At 36.9% G+C, this 20,614-nt stretch overlaps 1 protein-coding gene across 2 annotated transcripts; it reads right to left on the bottom strand.

Moving 5' to 3' along the window:
• Positions 1-7,738: 7,738 nt before the first annotated feature.
• On the bottom strand, positions 7,739-19,667 carry LOC104215653 (uncharacterized). 2 transcript variants are annotated; one of them, XM_009765498.2, is made up of 11 exons: positions 19,520-19,667; positions 19,245-19,460; positions 12,972-13,067; positions 12,602-12,690; positions 12,397-12,525; positions 11,154-11,268; positions 10,723-10,807; positions 10,485-10,594; positions 9,948-10,099; positions 8,842-8,938; positions 7,739-8,169 (listed from the first exon to the last, which is right to left on the bottom strand). In XM_009765498.2, the coding sequence occupies exons 1-11, from the start codon at positions 19,598-19,600 to the stop codon at positions 8,086-8,088; spliced, it is 1,254 nt and encodes a 417-aa protein (XP_009763800.1). In that variant the 5' UTR covers positions 19,601-19,667; the 3' UTR covers positions 7,739-8,085. The 2 variants fall into 2 exon arrangements, with proteins under 2 accessions (XP_009763800.1, XP_009763799.1); XM_009765497.2 differs by having other exon boundaries at positions 7,739-8,159; positions 19,520-19,666.
• Positions 19,668-20,614: the final 947 nt, after the last annotated feature.

Below are 20,614 nucleotides of genomic sequence, written 5' to 3'. Positions count from 1 at the left end.
AAAAGAGGGCCCTTTTATATTCGACACTTAATGAAAAAGACGTCTCAACTTCATAATGGTGTTAACATACGATAAAAGAAATAGGAATACACATGTTTCTTTGAAATAACTTTGACAAGTTTTTATTTGAACTTTGTCTAGTTTTGAATAACACTTTATACGTATTTAAATTACATCTATAACTTTCTCGTAACTGTTTTTCTTGTAACATATTTAAAAAGGAAAAATAAACACGAGGTTTTTATCTATAACTCATTTCAGTACATAGCCTTTACCCTAACTATGGTAAGGTAATAAACACGAAGTTTTTATCTATAACCCGTTTCAGTACATAGCCTTTACCCTAACTATGGTAAGGTTTTAAACACAAGGTTTTTATCTATAACCCGTTTCAGTACATAGCATTTACCTTAACTATGGTAAGGTTTTTCTTTGGCCTTAGCTCGTGACTTTGCTCTGTACTTCATTCAATGAGTGAACTTTTCAGGGCTTGATCTTCTTTGCCTTCCTTATACACATGCCCGTGTATATTATCCAGTCCCCAAAGTGTTTGAGCGTTGAAGTATGAAGCCTCGAGCACTTGATTGTTCCTCTCATTTGGTCCTTTCCCTGTAAAGGAAAAACATACGGGACTCGGAGGTACGATTATAGATGAAGACTCCTTAACCCGTTTGAATTTCTATTAGAATAATTGTAACCCTAGGCCAGGAAGTTTAATTTATTCCACGTGCCTTGCAGGTCGTGACTCGTCATTTAGTATGGGTTAGCGTTTTGCCTATCATCTAAAATTGTTAGTAAAATTTTAACAATTCAAAAATAAAATTTTAAAATATGGATACCTGACAGTGGGTATTCTTCAGAAATAATATCTCTTTAGATGAACAGCATTCCATTGTGACGGAAGTATCTTGCCATCCATTGTTTCCAGCTCGTATGCTCCTTTACCTGCAATATCATGAATACTATAAGGTCCTTCCCATGTTGGATTTAATTTCCCTGAGTTAGCTGCCTTCGTAGATTGAAAAACCTTCTTGAGCACGAAGTCCCCAATTTTGAAGAATCTGAGGCATGCTTTTCGGTTGTAGTATTGTTCTATGACCTGCTTCTGTGCTTCCATTCTTATTAGTATAGCTTCTCTTCTTCCTTCAAGTAAATCAAGATTTACACGCATTTCCTTGTCATTAGATTCTTCTGTCGCCTGTGTGAATCGTCTACTCGGTTCTCCTATCTCAACTGGAATTAAAGTTTCAACTCCATAAACTAATGAAAATGGTGTTTCTCATATACTTGTTTTTGTTGTTGTGTGATATGCCCATAAAACACCAGGTAATACTTCTAGCCAGTTACCTTTGGATTCTTCTAAATGTTTCTTTAAATTGTTGATAATGACTTTGTTTGTTGACTCAGCCTGTCCATTACCCACCGGATGATAAGGTGTGGATGTAATCCTTTTGATTTGCCAACTTTGAAAGAACTCTGTGATTTGAGCGCCTATAAACTGAGGGCCATTATCACACACGATTTCCTTTGGCACACCGAATCGGCATATGATATTCCGCCAAATGAAATCTCTAACTTCCTTTTCTCGCACATGTTTGAATGCTCCTGCCTCCACCCATTTAGTAAAATAATCAGTGAGTGCGAGCAAAAATTTTACCTGACCTTTTGCGTGTGGTAGTGGACCCACAATATCCATCCCCCACTTCATAAATGGCCACGGTGCAATGACCGGATGTAGTAACTCTGCAGGACTATGCATATTATTACCGTACCTTTGGCATTTATCACATTTAACCACGAAACTTTCTGCTTCTTCTTCCATTTTGGGCCAATAATAACCTGCCCTAATTAAGGTTCTTACCAATGACCTTCCTCATATGTGATTCCCACAATGCCCCTCGTGTATTTCTCTCATTACATATTCCGTCTGAGAAGGTCCGAGGCATTTTGCTAAGGGACCACCGAACATTTTTCGGTAAAGATTGCCTTGCTTTAAGCAATACCGAGCAGCCTTTTTCGAAGCGCATGAGCTTTTTTCTTATCTTCAGGGATGGTACCATACTGCAAAAAAACAACAATCTCGTTCCTCCAATCCCAAGTTAAGTTATTAAAATTTACCTCATTCTTATCGAGGTCGAGAACTAAATGAAACAAATGAATAACTGAAGCATTTTCATCGCTTGCCACCTATGCCGCAGATGCAAGATTAGCTAGGGTGTCGGCTTCAACATTTTCATCCCTTGGTATTAGTGTTACTTTCCAGGTTTGAAATTGCTTTATCAAGTCTCGTACCTTCGCTAAGTATTGTTGCATCCTTGGTTCCCTAGCCGTATAAGTCCTCAACATTTGATTAACTACGAGCTGTGAATCGTTTTTGATTATAATCTGATTTATGCCGAGTTCTCGTGCCAGTTCTAAACCTGCAATCACAGCTTCATACTTTACCTCATTGTTAGTTATAGAATGACATTTTACGGCTTGTCGAATGGTTTCACCCATAGGTGGTACCAAAACAATCCCTAAACCAGCACCTTTTACGTTAGATAAACCATCAGTAAACAAGGTCCAAGTTCCTGGGTTAGCTTCGTTGAACACCTGCAACTCTTTTTTTGCTTCTAATTGCATCCCTTGGCTAAAATCAGCGACGAAATCAGCTAACACTTGAGATTTTATAGCAGTTCTAGGTTGGTAGGTGATATCATATTCACTTAATTCTATAGCCCACTTAACTAACCTACCTGACAATTCATGCTTATGTAATATATTGCGTAATGGATAAGCAGTTACTACAGCAATAGGATGACATTGAAAATAAGGCCTTAATTTTCTAGATGTCATGATTAATGCAAGTGCAAGCTTTTCCAACCAAGGGTACCGTGTCTCTGCATCTAACAAAGATTTGCTAACATAGTAGATCGGAGATTGTTTACCTTGGTCCTCATGGACTAAAACAGCACATACCGCTACTTCTGAAATAGCAAAGTAGATGAGCAGTCTTTCCCCAGCCTTGGGTTTTGCGAGCAACGGTGGGTTTGATAAATATGTCTTCAAATTTTTGAGTGTCTGCTGAAATTCCTCGTTCTATTCAAAGTGGTCTTGCTTTTTAAGAGCTGAAAAGAATTTAAAACATTTTTCTGATGATTTAGAAATGAATCTTCCCAAGGCTGCAATTCTTCCTGTCAACCTCTGTACTTCTTTTTTGCTTGAAAGCATATTAGAAATTTCTTCAATGGCCTTAATCTATGCGGGATTTACTTCAATACCACGGTTAGAAATAAGAAAACCCAAAAACTTACCTGACGCTACACCGAATGCACATTTCTACAAATTTAATTTCATATTAAATTTGCGTAAAATCTGAAATGTATCAAACAAGTGTGATATATGATCTTTCGCATGCTGAGTTTTAACGAGCATATCGTCTATATAAACCTCTATGGTTTTTTCCAGATGTTCTTGAAACATTTTAGTAACCAGCCTTTGATATGTTGCACCAGCATTTTTTAGATCAAAAGGCATTACTTTATAACAGTAAGTCCCCTTGTCTGTTATGAATGAAGTTTTTTGTTCATCTACCGGATCCATTTTCATCTGATTGTACCCTGAATATGCATCTAAAAAACTTAATAGTTCATGCCCTGCAGTAGCATCAATTAGCTGATCTATATATGGTAGCAGAAAAGAATCTTTAGGACAAGCTTTATTAAGGTCTGTGTAATCCACACAAACTCGCCACTTACCATTCTTCTTTGGAACTACAACAGTATTGGCTAACCAATTAGGATACTTTACCTCGCGGATGGATCCAATCTTTAGCAATTTTTGAACCTCTTCTTGAATCACCTGATTCTTGAAAGTTCCTTGCTTTCTTTTCTTTTGTTTGATAGGAGGGTACGTTGGGTCCTCATTCAATTTGTAAGTCATTACCCCCGGTGGTATTCCTGTCATGTCAGAGTGGGACCAAGAAAAACAGTCCACGTTAGTTTTCAAAAAATTCAATGAACTTACCTCTCGTGCCTTGGCTTAGATTGGCCCCTACATAGACTTTCTTATCAGGCCATTGTTCAAATAACATCACAGCCTCTAGTTCTTCAATTGTTGTTTTGATATTTTCGTTTTCTTCTGGTTCTTGAATGGTATTAGGCCTTGAATCCGCATCAGTCCGCCCTTGTTCAGTTGAGGTTTGTGCTGTGGTGCCCTCAACTGTCTTCTGTGATTGCTATTTTTCTTCTGAATATGCTACATAGTTGATGCTCCTGGATGTAAGTTGATCCCCGTGGATTTGATATATTCCCCATGGTGATGAAAATTTAATAACTTGATGCAAGGTTGAAGGAACAGCATCCATTTCATGGATTCAAATGTCTCCCAAGGATCATATTGTAAGCCATCTTCATATCTACTACTTGAAACTTTGTATCTTTGACACCTCCTTCTGTGAATGTGGTGAGTGTTACCTCTCCTTTCGTCACAACACTAGAATTGTCAAATCCAGATAAAGTATGCGCTTTTGGTATTAATTTATCCTCAGCTTGCATCTCACGTAATACTCTTAGCAAAATAATATTCACGGAACTACCTGGATCAATCAAAACTCGTTTCATATTAGTATCATGTACTAAAAAGATATTACCAGGGCGTCGTTATGAGGAGATAATACGCCATCCGCATCAGCATCATCGAATGTAATGTTGTCTTCCTCTAATACATGTCGCACCAGTTTCCCTTGAGTAATTGTGACTTTGAAAATTTTATTAGCTGCAGCATACGTTACGCCATTGATGTCTTCACCCCTGCTTATAACTTTGACGGTTCTTTTGGGAGAAGGTGGTTTAGGGGGTTCCTGCCTATTCTTCATATAAGCTTGCTTCCCTTTCTCACTGAATAGCTCGGTGAGATATCCTTGTTTTAATAAATGATCAACTTCACTTCGTAAAAATCTACAGTCTGCTGTTTTATGCCCATGATCATTATGAAACTCACACCAATGATCAGGGTTGCGCCTATTTGGATTCGATCTCCTCTCTTTTGGCCACCGTACCTTGTCACCCATGATTCTCAAAACAGCTATGAGCTCGAAAGTGCTCACATTGAAATTGTAACCACCAAATCTTGCCTTCAAAGTTCTATCATCATCTCGTGACTCATGGGTGTTTCGATCATTTCTAAATCTTGATGAAGAGCCTGGCTCTCTATTTCTTGATCTGTGATCATACCTTTGATTGTCTTGTTTTGACCGTGAATCTTTTCCCGCAGGTCCCATGTATGGCTCGTACCTATTTTTACCGTACCTTTTTCAGTTTTCGCCCGTCTCGGACTTACTTTTTCTTCTTTTTGGAATCGTGGAACAGTATCTTCTTCTATCCTTAGCTTCGTGTTATACCTGTTGTAAACGTCATTCCATGTTGTAGCTGGGAATTCACAAAGACTTTCCTTGAGTCGCCTCGTAGCTTCTGAGCTCTTTTCATTCAAATTACTTGTGAAAGCTATAGCTACCCAATTATCAGGTACACGTGGTAATTTCATTCTTTCACGTTGGAATCTGTCCACGAATTCCCTAAGCAATTCTGAGTCCCCTTGCTTGATCTTGAAAATATCTTTCATTCTTTTTTCGACTTTTTGAGCTCCCGAATGTGATTTGATGAAAGAATCTGCAAGCTTAGCAAAAGAATTTATAGAATTTTCGGGTAAAAGAGAATACCATGTTAATGCACCCTTGGAGAGTGTTTCACCGAATTTTTTGACTAATACTGATTCAATCTCCTTCTTGGTCAAGTCATTGCCTTTTACGCCTGTTGTGAATGCAGTCACGTAGTCTCGTGGGTCTGTTGTTCCATCGTATTTTGGAATATCAAGCATTTTGAATTTCTTTGGAATCGGGAGGGGAGCAGCACTTGGCTTCCAGGGTTGTTACGTGTATTTATCCGTATCTATCCCTTTGATTACGGGCGGCACCCAGGGTATTTGCTCTATGCGGTCACTTTGCTCCTTGAGCTGTTTCTGCAATGTTAGTACTAAATTTTGTAAATCAGAATTGACTAAGTTACCTGGTTCTCCCTCATGTGATTCGCTGGGGGTTCCACCGCTACCTGAGTTGACAAGCCCGGAACGAGGGTTCTCCAAAGTGTTGTTGTTTGGAGTGGGTGTGGGTGGTGCAGTAGGTAACTGGCTAGCAAAAGCTCAATAGCTTTACTGACCTGTGCAGCAATTAGTTTCTGCAAAAACTTCATCGATAGCTTCAATATTTTCAAATTGAGCGTTTCCATTCGTATGAGATCCATCAAGAGAGCCTTCACGAGACCGCCGAGGAGAGCCTCGTGGAGAAGGGACCGGGGTTTGATTACCCTGTGGATTTCCCTGAAGTTGTTGGTTTCCTTGAATGTTGTCATTGTTGTTCGACATGGTTGATGCAACAAGGAAAGTTAAGCTAAAAGAGGATAGATTATCAGATTCCCGGTAACGGAACCAATTTGTTTAACCAAAAAGTGGGATTTCGGTCAAAGCGATATTTTATTAGAACTTGGGTTACTAATAATCAAAGAAAGTATAGAAGAAAGTAATTTTACTAGCAATGATATAACCAGAAGAAAACAAGTAAATCAGTACATTCAGATAGTCTTTCGTGTCCCTTACAATTGGTCCACTCTCCCCCTTTTATAGCTATTTTGGGGATATGCATTTTGCCTTTGTCATAATAAGGCCATTATGGACAATTAAAGACATTAAATGTTACGTTACATAATCATTGCATTTAATATAGATTCTCTAACGTTTTTAGTATTTAAGGCTCAATAAATAATGTATCTATACTCCCGTGAACTGTCAGATTCAATCCTTTGATTTTTGGACTTAAATAGGTACGGGCGTTGAATCTTTTGAGTATCTGCTCGTGCTTCCTCTTATGCCTCTGCTCGTATCTGTTGCAACTCGTGCCTCTTTGCCAATCATAACGTTTTGACCAATCTACGTGTCATGGCACGTCATCTTCCAATCACTTAAATGTGTAAACTCAATTTTTCCCAATACATCTATATAGAAGGAATGTGTTTCCAAGACATGTTGATTTGTCCATATTCATTTTATGGAATTGCTGATGTCCCTCATCATCTACAGTATGATTGGATTCGATTCTTCACAACTGATTATCCGGGGAAAATTCCTAGAGGAGCAGACGTCCCAAGCGATGATGCCGGTGTGGAGCATCCAGATGGATTGCCTAAATGATTTGAATCGCGGGTAACCGAAAATTTTAGTTTGGAATGTTTCTTTCGAAGTAAGAAAGTGAATGCTCATGTGCTTAAATTAGCGTTATTAGGCTGGCCAAGGGGTGTCAGTTTTCTGAGAAATTTTATTCAAGCAAGTGCTAGTCTGGTTTCCTCTAGGGCACTACTATGTCGTACAAGTATCATTAAGTATTTATTGTTGTTGTAATATTTTATACAACACATTAATTAATAACGGGAGACAAAAAGACAGGAAGGTTGCCTGCCTTTCTGGCATTCATGGAAGTGATTGAAGGCTTGTGGCGTATGTTCACCCAAGATAGCTTTTTCCTTGCAATATTTCACTTCTCCAATGTGAGTTCAACCATGAGTGTCGAAAATCTGTGTTAGTTTGTATTTCTCAGTTGAAAATCTTAAACATCTGAAAATCAAAATTGTTGGCATGAAAACAGAACTTTGTATAACAATAATTTCTGGATTAGCGTAAACTCACCCCCCCCCCACCACCAAAAAAAGAAAAGAAATTTATAGACGTTTTAATTCATGGCAAGAGTACATAGGACTATTAGAAGAGAGTAACTGATATTTGTTCTCACCACAATTTTTTGTAAGCCACAGTATTAGCTAGGATGACCTGGCAACAAATAGCACAACTCCTAGAACAATTGATATAACAAGAACCAAAACAACAATCATGAAGCTAAAACTAGATAGTTTCGTAGATTTCTGGTCACTTCCCAAGCTCGTACCAGCTCTATTCTGCCTTGAGAGAGAAGTGTCTGGCTTCGGTAGCAAGGAATATGGAATTGACACCTCCTTAAACGATTTTGTAGTGGTAGATACCAATGCAGGAGCTTCAGTTTCAGGCTCCAAGATCTTGGCAGAATCGTTCGGGAACTCTATAGACATGAGCTCGGCAAAATGATCCTTGAGAACCTAAGTCAAACTATAGCACATCAGAGCTGAATGTATGTTATAATCTCAAAATTATGACATTGTTTAGTTGGCATTGAGCAATATGGTAGGTAAAAAATGATCTAACAAATACAGCTCAAACAATTAATTTACCAATTAACTTAGTTGCCAAGGGAGATCCAATTCTTTAGCAGTTGAACCTTTAATGTACAGCCCCATACACAATTATCACAGGGAGACAACAAAATGTTGCAGTAAGATCTCAGCAAGAGTGACATCGACAAAAGTGTGCTCATGGTTCAGTGAGATAAAGGAAGAAGCTTCAGTTAACGACAACCAATATAGAGAGGTATTGGTTGAATCATTTTTATCCTAAAAATTCATAAGGAACACATTCCTTAAGGCGGTCAACTACTGAAGAACTGTACAAGAATCATGTATTCTACCACCAAGCTCTCATAGTGTTTTAGAGATGCAAACAAGCAAAGAAAGAAGTGCCTGCAGCTTCAGTATAGTTACAGGACTTTGAAGTAGTGCCTATTCCAACACATTCAACATCAAAGACATAACTTCTTCTGCTTTTAAGGCAAAAAGGCAATAAGACTAAAGAAAAATGTCATTTATGTTTCATTATAAGACCAATAAAACAAACTATAGCTGAGAAATATTACTTGCTTCACCAAAGAATATGGGCACAACTCACCTCAACTGATTCAGACGGTTGTATATAGTCACAAAGGAATGTATCAGCCAGCCAGGGTAGAAATACTCTTCGAGGAAATGACAGGCTGCACTCTTTTCTGTTTAAAAGATCAAGTTAACCATTTCAGCATCATTAAGAAGCCAACTGCTACCGACTACCGTCCAGTAAAAGATGAAGGTCAAAGTGTGAGAAACTACAAATCTGATAAGCAAAATGAAATTCTTTTAATCTGAGATTTTAATAACAATAATCACGCTACTCTATAAAGAAAACTACAACAATATAAAAACGACTGTAATCATCATCGGTATGATCATCACGCCACTATGGTATGGAAACAACAGACAAGCTACTGACCATGATTCTCAGTTTAAATTCATTTAAATTCATCTAAGTCAGACCAACTACAGTACACACTAATGTTAATGATGGGGGATCTCCTGCACCAGGTTCAATTGTGGCCCAACTATACATACAGGAAGATATATGGCAAACGCATAACACTTCCACATGCTAGGAAAAAAAAAAAGTGATCACCACTGAAAACAGAGGAACACTTGTCGAGAATGAGTTGTCACTATATGCCCCGAGTATCCCATATTCAACATGTAACGAAACAAACTGTGGCCCTGTATATTGACGTAATGGATCTTCCTTCTGTGAGTATAAGGTTATTTTCACCGACAAAGCAAAATAACTTAACTATCTGTACCTCATCAGGGAGTACATTTTGATTATGAATATGGTGTAAGCAGAACATGATAGAACGCTGCTCGGAGACAATAAACACAGCTAATGAGACCCACCAATAAGGTCAAAAAGAGGTCACATCTTTTTCAGTCATAGGGTCATAAATATGACCAATGAAAAATTAACTTTTGTAGTTCTACATAAGAAAATGATAGAGGAAGTGTCAAGTTCTCAATTTTGAATTTAAAGTTTATAAAGAGTCAAATGAATCTCTATAAAATACTAAAGCTTAGACCAGAAAAAAGATAAAGAACTAGAGAATTTTACAAACGGATGAGGATGTCATGGTGAAAAGAAGTCACAGAGTTGATTTTGGACATTTAGAGGAGAATAGATTCCATTAGACAGTGCTATACCTCAGTAACTGTAAATCAAGTTGCAGAACTGCACTCCCATTCAATATCTGGTTGCTGCTCTCTTCAGTTTTGTCATCTTTAGAATCTGATTCTCTGTCTGCCTCATCACACATGATATCCAATCTGCTTCTTAGACTCTTAATTATGTCTTCCTAAGCACCAAGAAGACCAGAAGTTAAATGCTGACCAAAAAACAAGAAGACAACCAGGATCCACGATTTAACATCAAGCAGAGCAAATGTAAGATAAATTCAAATTAACCACTAATCCAAACAGTAAAATACTCCTTTTGAGATAAAATCAACATTAAATCTAGAACCAGCTGTACTATGCATCTGTGATCTTGAGAAAACACAAAAGAAGCTTTCTGCTTCCAGTAATCCATCTAATATGCTCTGATAATATGGCTTTTTGGACGCCAACAAATGGAACCAGATCTATTGGAACATCTCTAACGTCCACGAATGCATAACCAAGAGAAATGTACTAAATTATTGAGTCCTTAAGCAAACACCATCAGATGGAAAGTTAGAATACCTTTATGTCAGTCAAAGCTTGAGAAACCAGTTCCTTCGAATTTGAGTAAGCATAGGAGCAGATAGAGCCACTGAAGACTAGAAGACCTATTACCTCCTTTTGGCTGCATGCTTCATAAAAACAAAATATAAAAAGAAAAGAATGAGAGAAAGATGAAATTATTTATACAGCAACTAGCTTATATTTAGTCAAATTCAAAAGAAAGGCTAATTGTGTAAATTGGAAAATGTTTACAGACCTTCCAAATACTTATCTTCCGTGAAAGGTAGGAGGAATTCAACATCATGTAAGCCGCCTGAATCAAATTGCTCGTCTTCAATTGCCTAGAAATGAAAGAAAAGAAGGTGAAATATAGCCCAGCATAGTTACCAGGGAAGGAGATCGGGTTCATATTTTGATAGAGGGTCAGCAAGCAAATCAAGTCTAAAGAAGCAGCCTATCACATATTTTAAGGCCACTTTGATATGTTATTTTACTCAAGAACCAGAACCATTTAGAGTGCGTCTTTTCTGTTAGATTCAAATGAAAGAAAGAAAAAAACAAGTGGCAACACCAGGAGGTAGTAAAATCATAAGGCGTGGACCTGAGGATGCAGAAGAGGAAAACTAGCATCCAAGTTTAAGGATATTGGTTGTTCTAGACTGATACCAGAAGTTCAGAGTTCATTACCAATTTCCCATCAATCAATGCCTTGGCACTTTTAAGCTCTTTGGCATGAATTGAAATTCCATGACGAAGAATGTCAGCCAATCTTTTGCTAATTAAATCCTCGGAAATGGGCAACCTGGAAACACATTGCTCAACCGTGACACAATTTTCTGAACTTCTCTGAGATCTCTAAAGGAATTCACTAAAAAGAATTAACAAACATAATTGATTTTTATAATTCAGGAAAAAACAGAAGGGTAGGAACAGGGGAAATAGTTCACTGAGTTATATGGCGGTACTAACAAGGTAACACAAGTTTGAAGTGAACCATTTTTGTCGCAAACATGAACTAGGGGATGGTAACAGTGTCTTGAATGCACAATAATGGTTCCGATTTATCCATCAAGAGCCATGATTCTGACAGAAAATATCATATTTGACATACCTAATATTAGGAAAGTTAGAAAACTGAATATTTTTGCCACTGGCACGGTGGGTATACGTTAGTCTAGGAGATATATTATTTAGGGATACATCGAACGAAAAGCAAGTGTAAAGCAATAAAAAGTCAAAAACAGAGAAGAGAAAGTGTTTGACCTAATCTAGACGCAACCTCCAGTTCACCATCACATGGAGGTAGTAGTTTATTAATCATACTTCTTTACTGCACCAAAATGATCCTAACAGACTAAGAGTTATACTATAAATTGGCTGCAACCAACCAAAAGAGACGTTGAACACTTTATTGCGTACCACTTGATCTAAATTTGCAGCAGTTACACTTAATGGAACTAATATGATATTCAAATCCCCCTTCCTCTTTTTTCTCATCTCCCGTCCCCCTCCCTCAAAAAACAATCTCTTTCTTCCTTCTATCATACTAGTGCAGAAAAATATATCCAATGCCATACAGCCATACAAGCCAACAGTTGAACAACCAAAGTTTCCCAACATTTGAGACAAGCAAATTTTTGACTCGCGATTTTGGCTAATGTTCTTCAATGACACTAATATGACACTTCTCCTACCTCTCTACAATCCCACGGCAAAAGCGGAAGGATTTTTTGCCTCCTGGTCATGCCAAAACAAAAATATACTAACCAACAATCATACAATCAAAAATGAAACAAATGAGTTGCTTGAGATAGATGGAACTTCTTTTTTAATCTGAAATGTGGCACTAAGAAATCAGAGCTAGTGTTCTGTCCAATACATCAAAGAATGATATAACAAATGAGCAATACCAGTAGCAAACGAAGTTCACCTTAAATCAAAGTTAAATGTGCATCTGAATGTCTGAAGGGTACTAAGAACTTTTCCCATTTTAAAGTCACAAGGTCGTAGACTACTCGACGTAATATTTGAAGCCAGCGAGCAATTTCGACAAGTCCACCTGGAATACATTGTTATCTGCTAAATCAATAATAAGGCCAACTTGAATATAACAACACATAGTTACACAAAGTTACCTCAAGGGACTGTAACCAATGTGAACAAGTAATCTCTCGTCCCAATCCACTTCCGACAGAGGGGCCGCTTCAGAAACTGCTTTTGCAGTCTTTACAGTTATACCATTAGCAAACGAGAAAGAGAGTAAGAATACCAATAATGACAGAATTTTTCATTGAAAAGTTATTACGAGTGATGGGAAATCGAAAATTATAAGTTTCATGTTTCACCAAATTTTTTCGGGAAGGTAACTGAAGTTAAAGAAAAAACAATGGAGACAGACTACACAAGAGCCTCCTATTCAAGGAAATAACACAATACTGCAGTTCTGATACACCCTCAGTACGAAGCGGTGAAGATGACTATAACTTCAAGTTATCATAGCAAAACCTGACAAAGTGTGATGGTTGAATTTTTGAATGAGCTCTCATTGGTCCAGACATAGATGCCAACCACCTTCATGCCACCCAATAGCATTCTCCCTACCTGAAAGATAAAGATATTAAACCATAAGCTACACAGAGGATTTTACATGATTTATAATATGCCGATGATTCACTAAGATGGCCTTTTCCATGAAATCTGAAGTTAGTGTCCAAAAGATTCAGGAAACAAAAAATTGACAAATCACTAGCAGAACATCCTAAGGTAAGGAGGGCAGGAGGAACTTTTTAAATCTGATATACCTATTTGAATGTTCTGACAAACAGAATTCATACACAAGTCTACAAAATTAAGAAAACAGATGGTAGTTTGTCGGGTAGAGAAGGTATTTGCATTATACAGAGTAGCAGCAGTAGAAGAATTATTGTTGCGTAATTTTAAGGACATCACAGAAAATGAAAGGCGCTTTACTGTAGGCACCAAGGCGCTACATGCACCTCAACACCTGCACGCTCTGTCAAGCAAAGGGCAGCACTAAATAATAAGAAGTCAGCAAAGCTATATTTTTAATTGTTAGAAGATAATGATATGTTTGTGAATAGGAAGAGAAAACAGAAATCTACAATTAGAAAACTAATCACTAATTTATATTTGGAACTTACAAACATATTTTAGCATCTGAATCGGTTCGGATTCATGCTGGGGCGGTCGACTACGGAAGCTATTCATCTTGTGTGGAGATTGATGGAGCAGTATAGGGAAAGGGAGAAAGACTTGCATATGGAGTTCATTAACCTAGAAAAAGCCTACGATAAAGTCTCAAGGGAGGTTTTATGAGATGTTTGGAGGCTAGCGGAGTTCCAATAGCTTACATTAGGGTGATTAAGGATATGTACCACGAAGCTAAGACTCGGGTGAGGACTGTGGGAGGAGACTCGGATTATTTCCGAGTGATAATGAGGTTGCATCAGGGATCAGCTCTTAGCCCATTTTTGTTTGCCCCGGTGATAGATGTGTTGACGCGACACATCCAAGTAGGTGTGCATTCGAATCGGTTTATTGATAAATCGAATCGATTATTTGTTATCGATTTATTGATATCGATTTATCGATTTCGATTTCGAAAATTTTCTTATCGAGTTATCGATTTCGATTTCGTCCTCTCCAGTTATCGATTTATCGATAAATCGATAAGATATACTAAAAAGACAACGAAACCTTTATTCTATAATACCCTTTTCCTTTACCCTAACTTATTATTTCCACTTTCCTCTACCCTTATTATTTCATAATTTCCTCTACCCTAGCCTATTATTTCATTTCACCCGCTCAGCCGCTTTTGTCCTCTCCAGATTCTGAAGGCTGAAGTTCCTCAAGAGTCAAGCCTCAACGTTTTTAGCAGAATTGTTCACTCAAAATTCCTCCTTTTTCGGTTTCTCCCACAGATCTGGTAATTCTCTTTCTCCAAATGGGTTCTTTCAGTTTTTAGAATTTTGTTCTTCACGTTTTTCTTGTTTGCATTTCACAGATCTTGTTTGTATGTGTTTCGTTAGTTTTGTACTTAAGAATAATTGAAATGAATGCTTTTATACACATCCTCTGTTTGGTTATATTGTATCTATAAGAGTTCAATCAGCTCTTTTAGTTCATCATAAATGCCCTTTTTTCTTGAATTTCAGTTAAGTTTTTTATTTTTATTTTGATATGTAGATTGAAGAGCGAGGAGTGCTGACTTCGTCTTGCTTTGCTTCATTCAACTCCTTTAACCGTTTAAGACTGTAAGTTACATTCTTCGTTCACTTCACATGGCTGAAAATGATAAAATTGATAAAGTGGTTGATGAAAGTAGAGGTTCCGAGTCTACTGCTGCAACTACTCACTCGACAGTTACAAAACAAAGGAAAAAACGATCTCGGGCATGGGATTTTTTTGAAGAAAAAGTTGATGCTAAAGGAAATAATAACTATGTATGTAGATTTTGTGGACAAGAATATTTTGTGACAAAAAGCAAAAGTACGACACAAATGAATAGTCATGTCGATAAATGTCCAAAGAATCCTTATAAAGTTGAAAAAGATCAAAAACTATTACAATATCAAGCATTATCGGGGGGTAATAAAGGTGATCTTATTCCATGGAAATTTGATCAAGAATAGTGTAGGATGGCCTTGTGTCGTATGGTGATTGTTGATGAACTTCCATTTAGTTTTGTTGAGAAGGAAGGCTTTAGAAACTTTATGAAAGTGGCACAACCTTGTTTTCATATTCCTTCCCGTATTACTGTTACATGGGATTGTTTTGCTCTTTTTAATGTGGAAAAAAATAAATTAATCAAGTTTCTTAAAGGAACAAGTCAAAGAGTAAGTCTTACCACTGATACATGGATTTCTATTCAAAAAATTAACTATATGTGCATCACAGCCCATTGGATTGATAGTGAATGGATTATGCATAAAAGAATTATTAACTTTTCTCCAATTACTAGTCATAAAGGTGAAGATATGGCAAGGTGTATTATTGATTATTTGCGTGAGTGGGGTTTGCAAAAGATTTTCACTGTCACAGTTGACAATGCTAGTTCAAATGATGTGACCGTGGAGAAGTTGTCTGACAAATTAGATGATTGGGGAACCAATTCCATGAATGGTCAACACCTTCACATAAGATGCATGGCTCATATTGTAAATCTTATTGTGAAAGATGGTTTAAAGAGTCAGGTATTTCTATTGCTCGTGTTAGATGTGTAGTCAGATACATTAGACAGTCTCCTGCTAGGTTGAGGAAGTTTTAGGAATGTCGTGAAAGTGAAAATATTGTCAAGAAGTCTTTATGCTTAGATGTTCCTACAAGGTGGAATTCCACCTACTTGATGTTGAGCAGGGCTATTGAATGTGAGCATGCAATTAAAGAATATTCTGAACGTGATACCGGCTTGTCACGTTATCTTACGTTTGATGCTATTTCAGATGGAAAGCCTGTAAGTTTGCTTACAAGAACTGATTGGGATGATGTAAAGAGAATTGCACAATTTCTTGAAATATTTTATAATCTCACTTTGAAGGTGTCTGGATCACTTTATGTAACATCGAATTCCCATTTTCTTGAAATTGGTCAAGTTGTTGTTTACTTAAATCGATTAATAACAACTGAAGATGTACTTTTGAGTGAGATGGCATCAAGTATGTGGAAATAATTTGAGAAGTATTGGGGTGAACCAACAAAAATGAACAAAATGATTTCCATTGCTTGTGTTTTGGATCCTCGGTACAAGTTTACTACTGTTAGTTTTGTACTTAAGAAGATGTTTGGAGATGAAGGGACAATTATTGAAAAAGAGGTTCATACTTATATGAGTTTATTGTTTAGTGAGTATGTCTCTTAAGTCGGTTTTAAAAGATACTGGTGGTAAAGTTTCTACCTCTTTGCCAAGCTCTTCATTCAGCACAATGGAAACTTCAACTCCTGGTTTAGATAAACTTTTAGATGAAATAAGGAAACATAAAGTTGCAAATGGTGGTGTAGATTCTAAAACAGAATTGGAAAAGTAACTTGCAGAAGATCCTGAAAATGAAAGACCGGACTTTGATATCTTGGCTTGGTGGAAGGTGAACTCACCTAGATTTCCTATTCTTGCTAAGATGGCTCGAGATGTGCTTGTTATTCCTATTTCAAGTGTGGCATCTGAAAGTGCATTTAGTACCGGAGGGCGTATTCTTGACCAATTTAGGAGTTCATTAACTCCTAAATTGGTTGAAACTCTAGTGTGCCTTCAAGATTGGCTTCGAAGTGAATCGCTTCCTGTAAATGTTGAGGAAGATTTAGATTTTCTCGAGACACTCGAGGAAGGTATGTATATTTTAATTAATTTCATTGTATTGCTTAAGATAGTTAAATATATATTAATTGCTTTACTTGTTAATATATATTCTTATTAGATTTTACTAATCTTGACAAAGAAGCTTCCACCGACGATGTTTTCTAGAGTTTGTTAGCTGCTATGTAAGTTCTCCATTTTAAATAATATACTTGTAAAAGAATGTGATGTATTACAAAGTTCTTAATTTCTTTCAGGTTTAAAGCTTGGTAGAAACTATGCGATCAATCTAGATGTGGATCTTTTGGCTTTATCTTTTGTTCTGTGTTGCCTTACATATCTGAGTCTGCTTTGGCAATCTGATAGGATTTACTAGAGAGCTGGTGCTGAATCTCGTATGCTGTGTAATGTGTAATTCTACTAACTGATGTCAAACTTGTCCTTGTTGAGTATGTTGTTTGGGAAAAACCTTCAAAATCTGTGTTGGCCTTCTATTTACAAGGGTGTATCAGTGTTGCTCTTGCTCATTTAGAGCTAGCAACGCTTTTCTCTATTGGAAATACAATGTGTAGTCCTCGTAACAAAAAGTTTTCGTGTCTCTTTCATTTATATTTTCCAGTGCTATGTCGTCCATTTTTTTCTTCTTTTTCTTTCAACTATCTTTTAATGGATATTTACTGATCTGAACGTTAGAAAAAACAGCCCATTCTCTGCTGATAAGTTAAGTGACATGAACCAAGACATTTATGCTGCAATTTGAGTTCATATATATATATATTCTATATATCAAAGTAAGGAAGAGAAGCGAAAAAGAAAACAGAGGAGAAAAATTAAATGAGATAGCAAATTTTCTTATTGATGTAATCGATAACCGAATCGATAAGCCCCAAAAATCGATAAATCGAAATCGAAACCTTATTGAAACGATAACGATAAGCATATTTACAAATCGATAATCGATAAGTAATTATCGATAAGGGTCAAAATCGAATCGATAAATCGAATGCACACCCCTACATCCAAGGGGAGGTGCCATCGTGTATGTTATTTGTAGATGAGATAGTACTGATTGACGAGACGCGTTGTGGGGTTAACGCTAGGCTGGAGATGTGGAGACAGATTCTGGAGTCTAAAGGTTTAAGTTTAGTAGGACGAAAACAGAATATTCGGAGTGCAAGTTTAGTGTTTGGATGCACGAAGCAGAAGTAGACGTGAAGCTTGATACACAAGTCATCCCCAAAGAGAGATAATATGGGTATGTAATACGAGGTAATCGGGAGATTGACGAGGATGTTATAGTGGAAAAGTAGGGGTTGTTGCTTACAAACTTTTGTTACCCCCTGAGGTCTAGATTCACCCTACTTTTCATATTTTTGAGATGAAGTTCTACTATGATATTCTCACTGAAATTGTGCACCCTCATGTACTTGATTTGCCTAGTTCTTTATGTCCAACTCCAGAAGCTTTGTTGGAAAAGGAGGTTGATTAAGAAGAGTCACAAGGCAGTGGCACAATGCCTGATTAAATGGAAGAACTTGGATGCTTCTCAGGCTACTTGGGAGTTTGATTCTGCTTTAAGAACCAGGTTTCCTTTATTCACCCTTGAGGACGAGGGTGTTGTTCATCCAGGGTATATTGATACACAAAATGGGTTATTCACCCTTAAGGACGAGGGTGTTGTTCATCTGGGGTATATTGATACACAAAATGAGGTAACGGGTGATATGGAGACCAGCTAAGAGCTAACTAGGCTAATGAGTAGGATTTTTCAAATTAAAGTTGTAATTTTATTTTGGCGGGAAAGTTAGTTAAGAGTATTTTCAGTACATTTATTTGAGCATTTCATTTTCGTCTGTCTAAGGGTATAAGGAGGATCTTGTAACTTGGATATCACACTTATGCTATGATAATACAACATGGTTCCTTATTCTAAACTTCTCGCTCTTCTCTCTCTTCCTTTCCCCCTTTTCTTCTTCTCATCGAATTGCTACTATTCTATTGTAGAGTGAAGCACCAGTGCTCCACCACACAATCTCAATACCATTGTTGCTTTGTCACCTGATAACTCAATTTGGTATCAATGTCTCATAATCTGCAACAACAACCCAGTAAAATCTCACTAGTGGGGTCTGGGGAAGGTAGTGTGTACGCAGACTTTACCACCCCTAAGGGGTAGAGAGGTTGTTTCCGAAAGACCCTCGGCTCAAGAGAACGAAAAGACAAAAGTAGACAATATTAGTATCACCACAGAAATCATAAGAAAAATAGGAACAACATGAAATCCAGAAGAAAGATGCAAAGCAAAACCAATAGCTAGTAAATAGGTTCTTCACTAAAAATAGTAAGACACAACATTGCCACTAGTTATCTTATACAAAAACCCTATGAGACTAGTCTCATAATCTAGCAGACATAAAATACACATAACAGAAAGTAGAGAAAAACAAAAAGGCTAAAAATTGAACCTGACGAGCGTGTTCAGCAACCCAATCTTGGTCAATGAACAATGCCGAAGAATCAGGCTGCGACTTCCCTTTCAATGCCTTTTTCCGATCATCTTTTACGCTGCCGCCGATTATGGAACAGGCCGGTTTACCGTCGTCGTTTGGCGGCGTTGGGATTAAATCAAATAGGAATCCTCGATCTAATTTCGAACTCAAATTCCCAATTACAAGCCCTACCTGTTAAAAAAATATCATCAGTGTTTATATGTAAATTCCGTTATACATGAATTGGATACCTGAGAAGGAAGTCGAGATTTGCCAAGCCGATTTTCAGCTAATTTGAGCTGTATTTCTTCTCCCACTACTGCTTTCACCATTTTTCTCCTTTTGCTTGCAGTCTTTGATTTCTGTTACTGTTTTTGACAGTTGAAGTAATTAAATAATTTGCTTACTTGGGATTCTCTTAATTAAAGACCAAACCTAGAACAAGCCCAAGCCCAATTGTCAAACTTGGAGGAAAGTATGGGTAGAGTCGGATTTAAATGCTGGAAACTATATGAGTAGTTATAATATATGGAATGTTTTACATTCCTATACACTATATGAAACTATATTACCCTCCCTACTTAAGTTTTACTTTAATTATCTCCTATATACAAAATTACTAATTATGTACATTTTTAGAATTTAAGGATAATTAATCAATTCTTACAATCACTCTCACTCCCCCCACGATTCTCTCTCTTTATCTTACTCCCCCCACGTTTCTCTCTCCACATCCCATTCCCCTCCTAACGTATCTTACACAAGAGAGCAGCAATTACACCATTGATAGTCATTAAAAGCTTTGAATTCGAATTTGGATTTTCAAAAAACATTATTTGTTTGAATTGGATGTTGTTGCAAAGAATTGGGAATTCTCTCTACGTCTCTCTCTATCTCTCAATCACTAATTTCAGTAATGTAAAGCAAAGGAAAAGAGAGCAGCAATTCCACCATTGAGAACCATTAAAAAACTTTGAAGCTTTGAATTCGAATTTGGGTTTTTAAAAATTATTATTTGTTTGGATTGGGTGTTATTGCAAACAATTGGGAATATGGTTTGGAGTTTATATCTTAATTTTGTGGGATTTTGGTGAAGATTAGACTTGGTTTTGGCTGAATTTCAGATTGAAACTCGAAAAAGAAGAAGAAGACAACATAATATATATTATATTTATGAAATTATATTAAAATTGTAGAAAAATTGTAAAAAAAATTATATTATATTGTTTATATATTTTTTCTTTTATTTATTTAACTATTGTATGAAAGTTGAACAACATTGTATAAAAATTATATTTAAGTTGTATGATATTGTAGTTGTATATAACTGAGTAGAAATAATATAT

Source organism: Nicotiana sylvestris, chromosome 2, assembly GCF_000393655.2.
Source record: "Nicotiana sylvestris chromosome 2, ASM39365v2, whole genome shotgun sequence".
NCBI classification, from domain to species: domain Eukaryota; kingdom Viridiplantae; phylum Streptophyta; class Magnoliopsida; order Solanales; family Solanaceae; genus Nicotiana; species Nicotiana sylvestris.
The sequence above is the reverse complement of the archived record's forward strand: the minus strand, read 5'-3'. Positions and strand labels throughout refer to the sequence as shown.